Below are 15,657 nucleotides of genomic sequence, written 5' to 3'. Positions count from 1 at the left end.
CTTTATTATTAATATGCAAACTGTCATGACCATTGATCAGCAACCACTGTTTAATGGTCTGACCATTGATCAATGGCTGTGACCTGCTGTCAGCTGAGACTGCAGAAGTCACTCGGATGAGTGATGAAACGTTTCTCCCATTGAAAACGCTACATTCAGATGAACATAATCAACCTTTTGGGGTTTACCTACCTGGATGACTGAGCATGCATCAAGACACAAATACATGACTAACTTTTTTTGAAATGCGAAGGATACATTTTGAAAGAGTAACATTTAAAAACAGCTAAAACCATTAAAATCTGCTCATTTTTCTCATTTAATGACCATCAGATGATGAATAACATGAAACATGGCAAGAAAAACATATATAATTTCAACATTTTTTTCCCACTCTCACTTTAGTTTGCTGTCATTACAAGGATGTCACCATCTGCAGCTCACAAGACAGACAGGCTTTGCATGGACAGTGTTAATTAAGAAAAAACAGCATTCAAACATATCTACAGTTCCCTTCTGTTTAACAATCCTGCCATCAGCACATCAAGAACTCCAAGCTTATTGTAAAGACATCCAGTGGGCCAGGCTGGACCTTTAGAAGGGCCGGATCTATCCCCTTGTTTGACACCCCACATTTAAACTGTACAAATATAAACTCCAGCAATTTTTGACTTCCTACTGAAGCAAACAAGCATACGTTGTCTCGTCGTCACGCAATAAAAAAAATCCTCGTGAAGATTTAGTTCTCAGTTATATTTAAACCGAAAGTGTTGGGGGTTCTAAAGGTTGAGTTACGTGTTTTTCTGCGCGTGGCCATCATAACTGATCACGGAAAGAAGAAAGAGAGGGGGTGGCGGATAATAAACCGGCGATTTAAGAGAAAGAAAATGTCGTCATTTGTTGAAATTAGACTTTAAAGTCAAGCACCTGCCGGACCAAAAAAGGTCAAATAAAAATAATATTAACAAAAATAAATAATAACAAAATAAATGCGAATAAATTATACATAAATTAAATATTTGTAATGAAATTTACCCATGATAAAATCACACATTTATGAAAGAAAGAAAATAAAAAGTGTAGGTATTTGTAGCTGAAACAAAAGCAGACTCTTGATTCCTTCACACTTAATTTTATCACATCATTAAATATTCACGCGTTTTCTTGTAATATTCTTGCACCTTGCTTAAACAATCAGTCATCTTAAAAGTCATCTTAAAAATCACCTGACGCTTAAAAAAGACAAATAAAATACTGCCACGCGTTTATTTTGAAGGGCACTGAGCACGCGCACGAATCAGCTGATCGCTCGCGAGTGAGCTTTTGATGTTTGCGTCGGCGACGTCTCTCATTTCAAAACGAAAGGGTTCGAGATCGTTTTGACAACCGCCATAAGAACAGAAGAAGGAGAAGAAGAGTCTGGTCGCTGCAGGTAAGGCATTAACCCGATCAAAGACCTCCCACAGCTGAGGGTCGCGTGAATGATGGCGTTACCTCACGGCTTTTGGGTGATGCAAACACGGACTAATTCTGGCTAATCTTCTTCGTGTGCGATTTTTAAACACTCTTTGTGACTTATTTTGATATATAAGTCTCTAAAAGTGCGAGCTTTTCTCTAACATTCGCTTCTTTGGCGTTTATTTCCACGAAAGAGGTTATGCAGAGGTTATGCTAATGTGCCAGTTTATTAGGAACATCAACAATCCTGCAGCTGTTTTTAAGAGGGGCGCTGTTCAGCTCAGGAAGGATCTAGCCCGGTTTGGTGTGCAAAAACATACAGATATTTAAAGTGTTATTAGATTTATCGGTCTCTTACTTTCATTATGTAACACGTGGTGTGCTTAAATCTGATGTGTACTTTTATTTATTTATTTATCTTTAATCCCTACAGCTGAAAGTCGTCAGGAAGTCCAACAAATCGGAAGTTCGCAGACCAAAGACAGGCTGACATGGCCCCAACACTGGTTAGTAAAAGAACGTGATGACATTTATAGCCTCAGAGCTGTTTATTGCATGAAGCTGATGTCTATTTAAAGCGAGTCAGCGTGATCGGGTCAAACGTGCTGCAATTATTGCCAAACACACTCTTTTGGAAATTCAAACATTTTCCCCCTCTCTTCTAATCCAAGTATGACGAAAAGCCAGAGCCTGGGGATTTAATCGAGATCTTTCGTGGCTCTTACCAGCACTGGGCTGTGTACATTGGCGATGGCTTTGTTGTTCACTTGGCACCACCCTGTGAGTCCCACCACACACATATACACACACACTGTCTGGATTCCTTCCCCCAAACCCCATCACTGAAAACAAAAAGCAGCTTATCTGAGAGGCCACATGCAGATTCTGTGATGTGGGTTTTCAGGACAGAACACAATGTAAATTATTTGTTGGGGTACAGCCAACTCAAACTCTTGCAATATTCAGCATGTAAACTGAGTGGGTTTTGTCCCCAGCTGAAGTCCCGGATGCCGGCGCCAACAGCGTGATGTCTGTCCTAACCGAGAAGGCGTTGGTGCAGAAAGATGGGCTGTGGGACGTGGTGGGAACTGACGAGTGGAAAATCAGCAACAGTCTGGACAAGACGTACGAGCCGCGCTCGCCTGGTGTCATTGTGAGGGAGGCCTGCAGGCTGGTGGGCCAGGTGCTGCCGTACTGCGTCATCAGGGGAAACTGCGAGCATTTTGTCAATGAGCTGCGCTACGGCAAGGCGGAGTCCCGGCAGGTAGGCCCAACCACATCAATCCTATGTGTCACTATAAAAACACGAAGTGAGACAAAGCACTGACACACAGGCGGTGGCGGAGGCTGGGCGGTGTAAGTTTCAAACAATAGAAATCTTCAGTGAAGAAGGAAAAAATTGCAGAAAAAGCCAGATCAAATTTACAGAAGAAATAGTTCATTTCTTAACCCTGGAGAACCCATGGGGTCAAATTTGACCCCATAGTTTCTCCAGGGTTAAAACAAACATGGGGATTAAAGATTCATTCATAGCTATAACTTTGAATCCTTTCATTCTTCTGTGACACCAGCTGGGAAATTATCTCTCATACCAAACATTGCTTGCTCCACCCCTCCTGTTTGCTCTGAAGGTTTGCCATCTTCTAAATGATGAGTGGCTCAATCAGTTGCAATTAGCTGTAATTAAATATAAATTCATTTATTTGTCTGTTAGGGATTCAAAGCAGGGTACAAGAGGCTTTCCAGCTTCATACAACACCGAAACATCAAAATGTCACCACATACAAGGCATTAGTAAAGGATTATGTAAGAAACTAAAGAGAGAGGTAACTGTGAGTAACAGTGGGAAGGGCTTTTAAAGGGCGGAATGATATCAGTGGAGTCAACATGCTGCATACAGTGATAAGAGGGAACTTTTGGGGCCTGGGACATGGCAGGGCAGGTCTGTGCACGCTGGTTTTACAACCTTTAGTTAATATTTAAATCTAAGCATCAGTGAGTAAACGTGTAAATTGTAAAATTGTATCTGATCCTGGAAACTAAACACACAAAGCCTTCAAAGATTAGTTGAATTTGCTTAAAGTGCATTGAAGTCCACCCATTACCTTTTCTGAACAAGGCTCTGAGTCAAAATGAAACTTAACAGGCAGTGAAAGTGAAACTCTAAACTGCTCCCAGTGCAGGTGAAGCTCTGTAGGAGCGTCAGCTGCTCTTACTGAATCAAGTTCTGCATCCACTTGATTTCTCCTATTCCAAACTTTGTACATTAAGTATAAACACTGATGTGTTGTTTCAGGAATGCTTCTTTCAGACACTAAGAACAAATAAATGTCATGATCTTTTAATTATCAGATGTTTTCACTGAAACCCAATCCGCCCAAAATCTTTTAAAAGTTCAAATCGGTTTTTGTTTTTTTTAAGTTGGGCAGCGTTGGGGATTTAAATTTTTTTGCTACTTTATAAATTTCAAAAAAATAATAAATCACGTTAGCTGCAATGTTGTATGTTTTCCTTGCAGGTGCGTAAGGTAGGAGAGGTCGTCATGTATGCAGGCTTGGCTGCGGCTGCGGGTGTGGGTGTTTTCGCGCTGGCACGATGGTTGGGAGGAAGCAAAAACGAAAACAAGGAAACGCAGTGATGATCCTTCGTCCTCTTTTGTTTTGGGTCTGGATTAGCAGATCACCAGCAAAGCCTAACTGGCGCCTGCCATAATCAGTCGCAGATAAATAACACTGCCTAACGTGTGATTTAGTAGGAAATTGGGATCGGCTTCACCCCTATCTGTCCTTCATGTTGCTTTTTGTTTTGTTTTTGGGGGGGAAATGATGTAAGGCTGGCTAGTTTGTATTTTTGGGGTTGTTTAAAATTTGTACATACAGCACAAGTTTGACAGTTTTTCCTCAGAAGATGAAATATGTGGTTTTCATATCAATGAAATGAGTGTGGATAGCTCATGAGGGATGACGGTTGGAGGGTATTTATGATTATATAATATATGATAACTTTAAAACCATTTGTGAGTTTATAAAGTAAATGGGTATAATCAAACATCGGGAGAGAAAATAGGAGGTGCTATAAGTGAATACTCAATATTAAGCTAATGAGTCTCTATGCTAGGTTATGTAGGATTTCTTAAAAAAAAAGAGCACAAAACCTTACATGATCAACATGTTTCTACAGTTCATATATATCGTGTTACACTGTTCCTCTGATGTTTCACTGTTTGAACAAGTTTTAAATAAATGAATTGTTTGACTCAATGATAGCCTGGAATGTGTGATATAGCATTCTTGTCATTGGACACATAAATACAGCCTATTACATTAAAGTCTTTGCAAAGGCACCCTGCACCATTCTTGCACTTCCAATTCTGTTCATCCCTGAAACCAAAAGAAGCTTTCACAAGGTCTTGCTCTGCAGTCTAGTTTAACTAAAAATTTACCTGTGACAGGGATGTCACTCCACATGAAATCTGTAACAGACTCCCACCTGACCCCATCAGAATCAGCTGATTTTTAAACAATAGCACTTTTCCCCCCAGCACTTGTGAACACGGCTAGATGCAGTTTAACCTCTATTAAAAATAGTGATATGACCCTTCAAAGTTTTCATCAAAATCCATCTTTTTATCACATAAATTTTCAGAAAACAAATAAAACATGCAGGGTAACAGTGCTGGCTTCTGCTACTCTATGTCACAGTTACTAAACTACTGAAACTGATATACATCATATTTATGTGCAACACCATCCCCACCAGTGACAACATAGTCCAGCAATCAGTGTTTTCACATCGTGCTGTAGTGTTAAACATCTATCTAGTCGTTCTTTTAATACACACGATCCCTCTATCTTACTGTGGGAGGCCTTTAATGATTAGCGATCGAGTTACTGCCAAGAGAAAAAAAAAATGTTCTGAAGATGTTGGCTTTAGGTTTTGAAGCTTGTTTATAACAAATGTCACACAGCTATCTCCTACAGCTGTGAATTTATTGGGGGTTAGAAAACCATTGGAAATAATTAACACATTAAATTATTAAATTCTGTGCTAAAGTCTTTATACATCGAGGGCAGGAAAGTAAAACTTTGCATGGCTCATTAAACATACTGAAGTTACTGTATGCTTAAAAAAAAAAAAAAATCAGGTGATTCTGTGGGAGTCAGGTGGTAACCTTTCTCAGGTTTCACTCATTTCATATGAAACGACCCTTTTATACGAGCTAACAAAGAAAGCAGCAGGTGTTATCAGGACTCAGATTCCAGCTACAAACATACTCACTAACCTTCAAACACAGGAAGACAAGCATAGAAGAAGAAACTTTATTTAATACGTCAGAATAGCTCACATGCTACATGATTTGTTTTCTTAGTAAAACATCCGGATTTCTTTCGACTAATGCAGCGTAGTCCTCTTCATAACTGGACCCGAACAACCAAAACCCGGATTTTAGATCCAGTGGCGATGGGCTCGGATTGTGTCAACTGGCTCATCCATAAAACGTCTAGCTCGAAAGACCAAACCTAGAAATACCATATCCGACCCAGACAGGCCACACAGGGTCACGCTGTACGCTTTAATGCGTTCCAGGTCCGCTTCTCAAGTGTCAGTTTAAATGTGGAGTTATTGATCCCGTCAATTAATTAAAGGCACAAATAATAAAATCAAAAGTATAAAAAGGTTCTCCTTCACCTATACCAAACCATATATTGCCTAAAATGACTTGGTGGTAAACAAGTGATTCCAAAAGGTGATCATAAGCACTACAGACGATTTCACATAGCCTCCACCACAAGGCTACAAACTCACCTGATTTTGCCCTAAAACCACCGGATTTGCATCTTTCTATGTCCCAGCTCCTCCAAAGTGCATGTTTATCATTTAAAGATCTCTAAGCAGTCACCTGTGTTACCTGTCGGGTCACTTCTGTAAAATACAGTGTTGCATGTGCAAAGTAAATTCAGCACGTTTTTAATTTCTTGCCATGAAGCCTTTTGTTAGGCCACACAATACACAGTGCATGCATGAACTTATTCTTAGTCTGTAACTGAATTAAAACATTCGAAACCACAGTGTGTGTGTGTGTGTGTGTGTTCACATGTACTGAAAAACATTCAGCACAACAATACATGTGTGAAGAAAAATTCTATTATATATATATATATATATATATATTTGTGGGGGTTTTTCTTCTAAAAAAGTCATTTTTTTAAGACAGGATGCACCAGTTATGTACATATAGTTTACAAGAGCAACTGTGGGAGTCATGAATAAAAAATAATGAGGGGGACATCGTCTGAAACCTGCTCAGGCCTCTGCTGCAGGGGGTGCTGCTCTCCAGATTTCCTCTCCGTCTCCATCTTTTATCTGCGTCAGTTTTTTTTTAGAGGAACAAAGACAGAAAATCCCCAAACTAAAAGTCGTCCAGAGGAAAGGTTCTCCTCTGCCTTCTCCATTTTAGCGACTGTCAGTTTTCTTTAATGCTGCCACTTCTTTCTGGTCCTTAACTTGTGGAATGTGGAACCTAGATCTGCTGCTTTGTGCCACTCTGTTAGGTCCTCATCAGTCCAGCTTGCGCGCGCCCAGTTTGAGAGGACCTTTAGCAGCTTTTCGTTCCGCCCGTTTCGCCTCCAGTTCCTTCCTCCTCTCCTCGCGTTTCTTTTTGGACAGCTCTGCCTTGCTGAGACCTAAGTGAAAATAAAACCAGAATATCAATGACATCGTAGCTCAGGAGGCACATGATCGATCACAATTCACATGCTACTGCCTGTAAAACAAAAAAAAATGTGACCTTGGCTCTGAGAGCAGTTTGACTAAAGACCCATCAGCTGATCATTGTGAGCAAATTTCACTAAAATCAGACTAATGATCTAGGAGGTGTCATTCTTATGAATTGTGAACAGACATATGATGGATTTTTCACTGGTCCTTTACTGAATAAGCTAAAAATAAAGGGGCAGCTCTGTGATTTATTACTGCAGGTCTATATTTTTAGAAGCCTCACAGGAAACGCTAAAAATGCCCGACTGAAAGGAGGTACGAACTGATTGGAGTCTCTACAATCAGGCCAATCCAGGTTCTCATTTCTGATTAAGGTAACCTCGTTGTTGGACTTACCCTGGCTTCCATCTACCGACTCCCAGCTCTCCTCAGCTCCCCAGTCTCCTGTCGGCTCGGCGCCCCAGCCATCTCCAGACTATCGTTGAGAAAACAACACAAACATAATTCTCTGTTATTCAAACCTAATCAAGCCAATGTACAATTATTGAAGAAAAAAAAATCTAATTTAGTTCTTTAAAAATAAATAAATAATATAATATTTAGTGATCTCGATCTCAATCGATAGATAGATCTGTTAATGACCTTTTCTTAAACAACAGCGATTTTATTTTGAAGGTAAAAAAGAAGAAGAAAAAAGCCCACCGTGATGCTGAGGGCTGATCATGTGACTGCAGCTTTATGGTGTGCTCTGTTAAAATGCCATTTCAATGAAATCGGATAAAGTTTGGTGTTCCCTCTAATACACATGTAAGACTTTCAAGCCATAATCAAAAGTGCATTTAACACTCCGTTGTTTTTTTCTCCCAAATCTGAAAACCAACTTCTGTATTTTTGGCTCACTGCGCTCTCACCGTGGCAGCAGACATGCTGGCTGTGTTTCTCTGGGACACGCTGGCGAACAGATCGTTTTGACTGGCGCCCTTTGTCGTGCTGTCCCAGTTGTACTCGCTGGCTAACCGCACACCTTCGGGCAGGGGCAGCGTTTTATTGGCCGAGCTTGTGTCGGTCTCCTCCTCCCCCCAGTCGTTCCCCCAGCCTTCCTCGCCTGCAGAGCTCTGACCCTGACCTTCTTTCTCGTTGGACCAGCTGTCATCGGCATCCCAGCCTGAGCTCCAGTCGGAGCTCTGTTTTTTCACCACCATGGAGGTGGATGAGCGGCTCGCCTGCGTCACAGCGAAGAAAACTGAAATGAGTCCAGCTGCAGATTTTGATTTTTCCACATCTACATACACCCCCCAGATGTGACCAATTATTTTTTTGTTTTTACCGTGGAGAAATTTTTTTTTTAACATTTGTTTTCAATAACATATACAAGTATATATTACAGGTAAATGGGAACCTTTCAAGTCAGCAGACTATACTAGGAGGATTAATAGTTTAATATGACTCACAGTAATCTAACAATATCAGCAGTGCTCACAGCATTAGAGGAAGTAGAATGAGCACAAAAGGAATGACTGTCAAATAACTGCAATGCTTAGCATCTTCCGTCTGACCTTCTTTTTGGATGAACTCATTCCTGACCAGTCGGTGTTCCAGTCATCGGGCTCAGTCTGAGCTTTCTCTGGCTCCTTTGAGGAAACGTGCAGTCAATTTATGTGATTTCAAATTATAATTATGTGAGACCATAATCTTCCATTTATGCGCAATACATATCCTAACTATTTTCTCCCTACCTCCAAACTTCCCCAGTCCTCCTCCTCATCATCCCAGCGGTCTCCTACAGGCTCATCATTGTTGTCTCTTACTTCAAGAGTCTGTGATTGGTTGGCACGACTAGAGGCACCGTGGTGAGTCAGGGAGGCTTGTTGATTTTTGTCTTGAGAACCTGAGATTGAAAGAAACGTTTTAATGTGAGACACTGATTCAAGGCACTGATTTGTGTGGGAACACTTAATAAATTAAAGAATAGTAACTGGGATACAGAGGCCGTTATTCTGCTGCTACACACAGGTTTTAAACTGCTAAGCGGGGATCTGCTATAGCTTTTCATATTTATAACCATAAGTATACATGTTCATAGCCTGCATATAGCTTGTACACTCACTACAGTTATAGCCTGTACATACTTATAGCTATAGTAAATTGATAACATAGTACCGTGTACAGTGTAACACATTTATAATAGATCTATATTCTGTAATATATCTATATTTTTGCTAAAGCACTTCTGGATGGACGCAAACATCATTTCGTTGCCTTGTACTTGTGCAATGACTTCTATTCTATTCTGTGAGATCCACTGACTTGCCTGAAGTTACAGATCTGTCAAAGCACAATGCAGGGACTCCAGCAACACCTAAAGGGAAGAGGAAGAACTTTATTGACTGACCAAGGCGTTTTGGCTTGTGGCCTCATCAGGGTCATCTGAAGGTCACAAGCTGAAACGCGTTGGTCAGTCAATAAAGTCTTAGATCTGTATTGACAGATGAAGGCTTTGTGTTGTAAAAGGAAGCTGACACCTCCCAGCATCACCAGTCCCACTAATATAGACACATACACTTATTCCAGTGTTGAGATTCTTTAGATGATTCTATTTAGATTAAATATGCATGTTAGTGTATGTAAATCTTTATTTAAAAAAAAAAAAAAAAAAAGGCGGGGTGCTGTGGTTCCACCTCACCTGTTGCGGCTGTTCCATCACTGGCACTAGGGGGAGTAGTGGGGCTGGTGGCATTAGCGGCAGGTCCGCCTCCCTCAGTGCCTGTACCCCCTTCCGTCCCTGGAGCATTGCGGATCAGCTTAGAAGTGAGCGAGCTCATGCCTGTCACAGCCCAGCCAGCCCAACTGGACGAGGCACCTGCAGGCTGAGCAGACGATGCTACGTCCTTTTCTGCAGGACACACAAAACAGAGTTGTTACGTTTAAGTTTTCATATAAAATGTGTCTATTAATTTGATTAAAGCCATCTGAGATAGTTACAGGATTATTTGTTTCTTTTTCTCGAACTCTATTCATGGTAAAGAAACAACTACACAGCATGGAGTATCTAGTTTGAGGGAAGATTTCCAGTGCAGTTTACAGTTACATACCGATCTCAGCTAGCTTGCTGGGGTCTTCTGACACAGTCTCTAGTTTGGAAAGGAAACTCTTTATGGCTTTGAATGCCTGACAGGGAGAAAGAGACAGGCAAAATTAGAGGTTCAGAACAAGCACCAAGACATGTAGACATCCCAGTTTCAGCAAATAGTCCCTTCTTGCACTAGTCGTTTGACAAATGTGACTGAAATAACAAAATCTAAAACCGTAAAACCATATTTGTATTTTAGCTTTGTGCACAATATTGTTTCAACTAATGTTATTTTTTTCTAAAGTCTATTTTTAATTTAATGTCATTTAACTGAAATGTTCTTGCACATTTTATTTTTAGTTAAATGCTGTAAGATTGATAACTCCACCACCACTGCTGGTACACAGCATCAACCGCTGGTTTGCATGCAAGTCTTCAAAACAGCTGTAAGATCGAGGACCAAAAAGACTACAAATAAATGTAAAACATTCTTGGCATAGTTACAGGTAAAACTAAGGAACACTACAAACCAACGCAAGAGTACAAGCTGTGAGAAACCATGAAACCACATATCTCCAGCAGTCGAATACCTGACTCGCTGAGTTTTTATAGTCATTATCTAGACTTTTGTTTCTGTCATTTCAGGTCATCACATTTTTTTTTATATCTTGTAAGCACAAAAGAGCACCTTTTAAAATTCATTTGTTTTATTTTGTCTTATTTTGAATTCCTGCTTGATTCTTGCTTTTTTGTTGCTATGATTAGCCATTTGTGAAAAACCTCCGTGTGCAACTGATGTTTGTTAAAAAGAAATTGTTAAAATAATACATTTCAGTTCATTCTGGTTTTTTGTATTCAAAGTATAGAAAAAAAAATACTGAATGGTTGATTTGAATGAGTATACCAGTGCAATTGTAGGCAACATAAGGCCAAAAACAACATTTGTTTTTGAAGGTTATTTGAACATACTGCAATCATATATATCTATATCTCTCTCTCTATATATATATATACACACACCGGTATATTGTGATATTCGATTTTCCTCACATCACCCAGCCCTACCTGATCCCTGACGCTCTTATCGGGGTCAACAGTAACAGCACACAGGGTGGGCAGGATACGGGCAGCAATCTCCGTTACACTGTAGTAGTTGTGTGTAGCCGCAAAGCCCAGCACGCCAGCAGAGCGCGACGCAGGGAACGGGTCCTTTGTGGCTCGAGAGAAGGCAGAAATCAGAACGCGCTGTCGAGTCTGTGGACAGCAAGACAATTAAATTCTTTACTGAGCACTGATCTCAGTCTTTCTGTTTTTTTTTTTTTAAGTTTTACACAGTGATGCAGGTCTGCCTTACCCCAGCGTTGAGGTAGGAGGCGATTTTTCCCAGGCAGACGGTGGTGTTGCATCGGATTGGGCCTTGCTCGTCTCTAGCCTGGAGCCGGGCAAAGTGACGCATCAGTTCCTGGTTCAGGTTGGTCTCATTTAGCTTCGGAGCCAGCAGCAGCATAGACTGGGGGGGAGGGGGAAGAGAGCATATTTAGGATGCTATCTGTCATGTACTATATGTATGAGATAACACCTGTTATATTGTGCTTGTGTTTAATTGTGAAAACTACCTTCACAGTCTGTTCCCTGATAGCAGGGTTTGTGTCTGTGAAGCCGTGAACAACATGAGGGAAAATCTGGGAATTCACTGCAGCCTCATTCAAATACTGAATGAACTGCTCCATCTGAGAAAGACAGAGACAGAGTTAGGGTGAGTAAAAGATAAATGGTTTTATTCTTTAATACTAGAGATGAAAACAGCCGGACAGGCATGTGATTAAACAACTGTTTGTTATGTTTTACTGTTCTTTTAACCAATGTTTCTCTTTCCATGCTAGAAATAACATACCATAAAATTAAATATGAACTCTATATTAAAAACGTAAAATAAATAAGAACACCATCTCGGCAATATTCACCCTAATCACTGAAAAATCGCTGAAACTAGTCAATATTTAAAAAGAACAAAACTGTTTTGTGCAGAACTTGTTTTTAAAATCTTACACATGATGTAAAGATTACCTCTGCAAGGAAAGCAAAAGAATATTCCACACCTGCTGCAGAAGTCGTATCCTCATAGCTCGGTCTGTGGAGGAGAACATTTTCACAATGACAGGGATGATTTTCTGCTGGTACTCTTCTGCTGACAGAAATTTTCCCACCTAGAAAAACAGAGGAAGAGAGAGAGATTGAAGAAAAAGAAGTGCACAGATATAGCTACAATCATGTCATTTTTCAACTTGTCTCGAGAATGATTTTACTGATGATTATTGTCTGCTTCACTGTCTGTTTCTAATTAGGGTCTAAAGTCGCCTCGGGAGTTGGGATTTACCTTGAAGAGTGGTGTGAGGACGACAGCGCCTGCATTGCCAAACTCAAAAGCGGTGAGCAGCTGAGGCAGGACTTTGTGCTTGCAGAAGTCTTCAGGGAAAGAATCGAGATTGTCACTCAGATCCTGGAAGAACTGCTGCTTCTCGGCTGGCTCCTTGATCTAGAAAGGATCGTTTTAAAGAGATCATCTAATTTCTGCAATAGATGATTGGACTAAAGCGAGGCATGGTGTCCAGATTATACTTGTTTAGCCAAATGTCATCAATCTGTTCGGGATTTTGATTAATTTCAACCTCGGTTTTAATACTTCATGCTGTGACTTGACTAGAATTTTTTTATTGTAGTTGTAACACAAACAAAAGTCTGTGTAAGACCTGAATCTCTTCCAGGAAAAGGTTGCTCTCCACAAAGCTGCTACTCAGGAATCCCCCTGGGGCTCTACAGTTCTGGAGAAACCGGGCAGGGTTTGGCCGAGTCCGGGGGTTGGCTCCAACCAGCTCACAGTAATGGGGAACCAGAACCTTGGGGATCTGTGGGAACAGAAACAAAGGAAAAAAAAAAACAATAAACTTGACTTATACCTTTTTTTTTCTTCTCATATGACAAAAAAAAATAAATATATATATATATATCTTCAGCTGTCAGTGAGCCTATGAAGCAACAGCACTAAGACTAAAGCTCGCAACGAGAGATCACATTTCCTTCATAAGAGCTTCTCCTCGCAGGCCCCTTCATATTTTAAAGACCTCATTAACACACTATTCTGACAGAGCTCAAAGCACACAGGATGCAGAGCCTTCAGCTATCAGGCCCCTCTCTCATAGAACATGCTCTCTACTTTAGGATTGGGCTTAAAACATAAATTCTTGAAAAAGCTTAAAATTAGGGTTGGATCAGGTGACCCGGAACTATCGCTTATTTATGCCGCTATAGGCTCAGACTGTTAGAGAGCTTCCCATGATGCACTGAGCACTTCTCCACTCCAGTCATGTTTGCAAGCCATTAACTTTTGTTTCCTCTTTCCTGTGGTTTATCTTTCGTCCTGTTTTCACAGTTTTTTCTCCCTGGTGGCACCAAACGCGGGTTCATATTAGATCATCAGATTCTTGGGTTTCTCTCCAGTTGATCTTAATCATGACATATGTATTATTTAAGGGCCCTGCTATCCCACTATATGTTCAGTCTATTGTTGCTGATTCTTTACATAAGCAGAATCATGTAATTCCCTTTAAACAACAACCATCATAATCTAAATATTCCTAAAAGCTGCATTTTTCTTAAATAAGAGCATGCACTCCAAGGAGCAAGGACAATATTTAATCATAAGGTGTTTGGATAAACAGCAATTGAAGACACAAACCTTTCCCAGGGAACGGAGGGAAGAAGTACGTGGCAGCGGCCCGTTGAACACCTCCCAAATCAGGCAACCTAGTCGCCACACCTCTCCTGCCCTGTAACAAAAATACACACAGGTCAGTGCAAAAGGGTGCAGCCAAAGCGCATCAGGTAGTTTTTCTCTAAATGTCACACTCACCATTTCTCTCCACTGCTGTTAGACATCTCTGGTGGGTCATATTTCTCCATGTCTGGGTAAACTGCCTTTGGTGCAGGGAGCGAGACCCCACTTGGGTCTCCCTGCTCAGGGGCCACATGGTCGAGGGCTCCTAGCTTCCACTCTCCAGCTCGATCCACAAAAACAGCCCATATGCCCAGGTTGTTATGGAGCAGATGGCAGTCATTGATGAGAAAACTCAGAGCTTTCTGTAAGCAAACAGAGGAAGAGACGGTGAGAGACGACTAATAGAGGACAGATGCCACAAACAGCTCAACTCTCCTGTCCTTACCACTATCTGATGGAGTCCCCATGAGATCTCCAGTTCCCCAACACCACCCTTCTCTGCCCGTGCCTTCAGATGGGCTGCCAGGGGTGTAACCTGCTCAGTAACCAGGTAGAGGCTCTTCTCTGTCTGTAACAACCACACCAAGCTCATCAATCAACTAAGAAAGGAAAAAAAATAAAAGCAAAACTACACTTCAAAACTATTCTATGTCACTGCATTAAACAGTAACTTGACATAGGAAAACAGCTTCTCCACAACAGTTTTTGCATTTATCTATCATATGCACAGCACATTTATACATCACAGCATTTTCCCATCAGATCTCTATTAAAAACATGCTATAAATTAATACTAAATTTACTGAATATTGGAGAGTTCAGATCACAGATATTTTAGAAGAAAAAGCGATTACCATTGCTTTGCTGGATATTTGATTATGCACCAGTTCTTCAAAATGCTCAATTTATATCTACTGACTGTTTTTCCTCTGATTGTATCATTTTCCAACCTTGCCATTGTGTACTTTCATTGCCAGGTGTCTTTGTGAAAGATGTTTTCTCTCAAGAGACGCCCTGCAGGGCTCACAAAATCGCTAGCCCAACGTCCCGGGGCTAGCGATTTTTCTAGTCGGGCTACCAAAATCCATCTCAGCCCTGCCCGTCGGGCTATCATAGGAAAATATATGTCAGTGCTTTTGCATTCTTTCGAAAATGTAGCTGAGTAATTATGTCATTGGCATCAATGAGCCACTGTCAATATGTGACATATTGAAATCGCGTTAGAATTTGCTCTTGTTTTTTGCTTTCACTTTGCAATCGCGCGAACTGTGTGTAGAGAGCGACAGCACTGATTGGTGAGTGACGATTAATTGCGCACCAATTCCTCTGGCATCGGCTTATCACTCATTAGCTTACTATTCAGACATGACAAGTGAAATCTCCCGCAGCAAGCTTAAACATGTGAGAGGTTGATTGCGCAGAGAATCGCTGACCGTTATGCAAGTGTGTGTGTAAAAGCAGCAGGATTTAAGCCGGTATTTTAGTTCTGCTCAGCCAAATAAGACAGGTCAGGGTGAAGAAGGGGCAGCCAAAGAAAAGCCGATCACAAAACGGAAAAGTTAGGAAAAATCAGACTGTGAAGCAAAAAAAAAGTGCAGCTTTTTTGGTTTCATGGACAAAAGAATTTCTGTGGCTG

General features: G+C 40.9%; 2 protein-coding genes across 2 annotated transcripts in view; one reads left to right on the top strand and one right to left on the bottom strand.

Moving 5' to 3' along the window:
- Positions 1-1,286: 1,286 nt before the first annotated feature.
- On the top strand, positions 1,287-4,718 carry LOC102203302 (HRAS-like suppressor 3). Its single transcript, XM_005723083.1, has 5 exons — positions 1,287-1,432; positions 1,892-1,964; positions 2,130-2,238; positions 2,454-2,722; positions 3,977-4,718. Exons 2-5 carry the CDS (start codon positions 1,950-1,952, stop codon positions 4,094-4,096), a joined length of 513 nt encoding a protein of 170 aa, XP_005723140.1. The 5' UTR covers positions 1,287-1,432; positions 1,892-1,949; the 3' UTR covers positions 4,097-4,718.
- A 1,692-nt stretch (positions 4,719-6,410) lies between these two features.
- Positions 6,411-15,657, bottom strand: part of scyl1 (SCY1-like, kinase-like 1) — an 11,956-nt gene continuing 2,709 nt past the window's right edge. Inside the window, exons 3-18 of the mRNA XM_005723082.1 lie at positions 14,467-14,589; positions 14,157-14,383; positions 13,983-14,073; positions 12,997-13,152; positions 12,624-12,782; positions 12,346-12,453; positions 11,863-11,976; positions 11,601-11,756; positions 11,312-11,500; positions 10,269-10,344; positions 9,860-10,069; positions 8,913-9,064; positions 8,733-8,807; positions 8,088-8,399; positions 7,573-7,651; positions 6,411-7,142 (exon numbers count right to left, since the gene is read on the bottom strand). Of these exons, the coding sequence (XP_005723139.1) occupies positions 7,018-7,142; positions 7,573-7,651; positions 8,088-8,399; positions 8,733-8,807; positions 8,913-9,064; positions 9,860-10,069; positions 10,269-10,344; positions 11,312-11,500; positions 11,601-11,756; positions 11,863-11,976; positions 12,346-12,453; positions 12,624-12,782; positions 12,997-13,152; positions 13,983-14,073; positions 14,157-14,383; positions 14,467-14,589 (2,352 nt within the window). The 3' untranslated portion in view covers positions 6,411-7,017. The remainder of the gene's footprint in view (positions 7,143-7,572; positions 7,652-8,087; positions 8,400-8,732; positions 8,808-8,912; positions 9,065-9,859; positions 10,070-10,268; positions 10,345-11,311; positions 11,501-11,600; positions 11,757-11,862; positions 11,977-12,345; positions 12,454-12,623; positions 12,783-12,996; positions 13,153-13,982; positions 14,074-14,156; positions 14,384-14,466; positions 14,590-15,657) is intronic.

The sequence above is a fragment of the Pundamilia nyererei genome, unplaced genomic scaffold (genome assembly GCF_000239375.1).
Source record: "Pundamilia nyererei isolate P.nyererei 1_Seehausen unplaced genomic scaffold, PunNye1.0 scaffold00008, whole genome shotgun sequence".
Lineage (NCBI taxonomy): Eukaryota > Metazoa > Chordata > Actinopteri > Cichliformes > Cichlidae > Pundamilia > Pundamilia nyererei.
The sequence above is the reverse complement of the archived record's forward strand: the minus strand, read 5'-3'. Positions and strand labels throughout refer to the sequence as shown.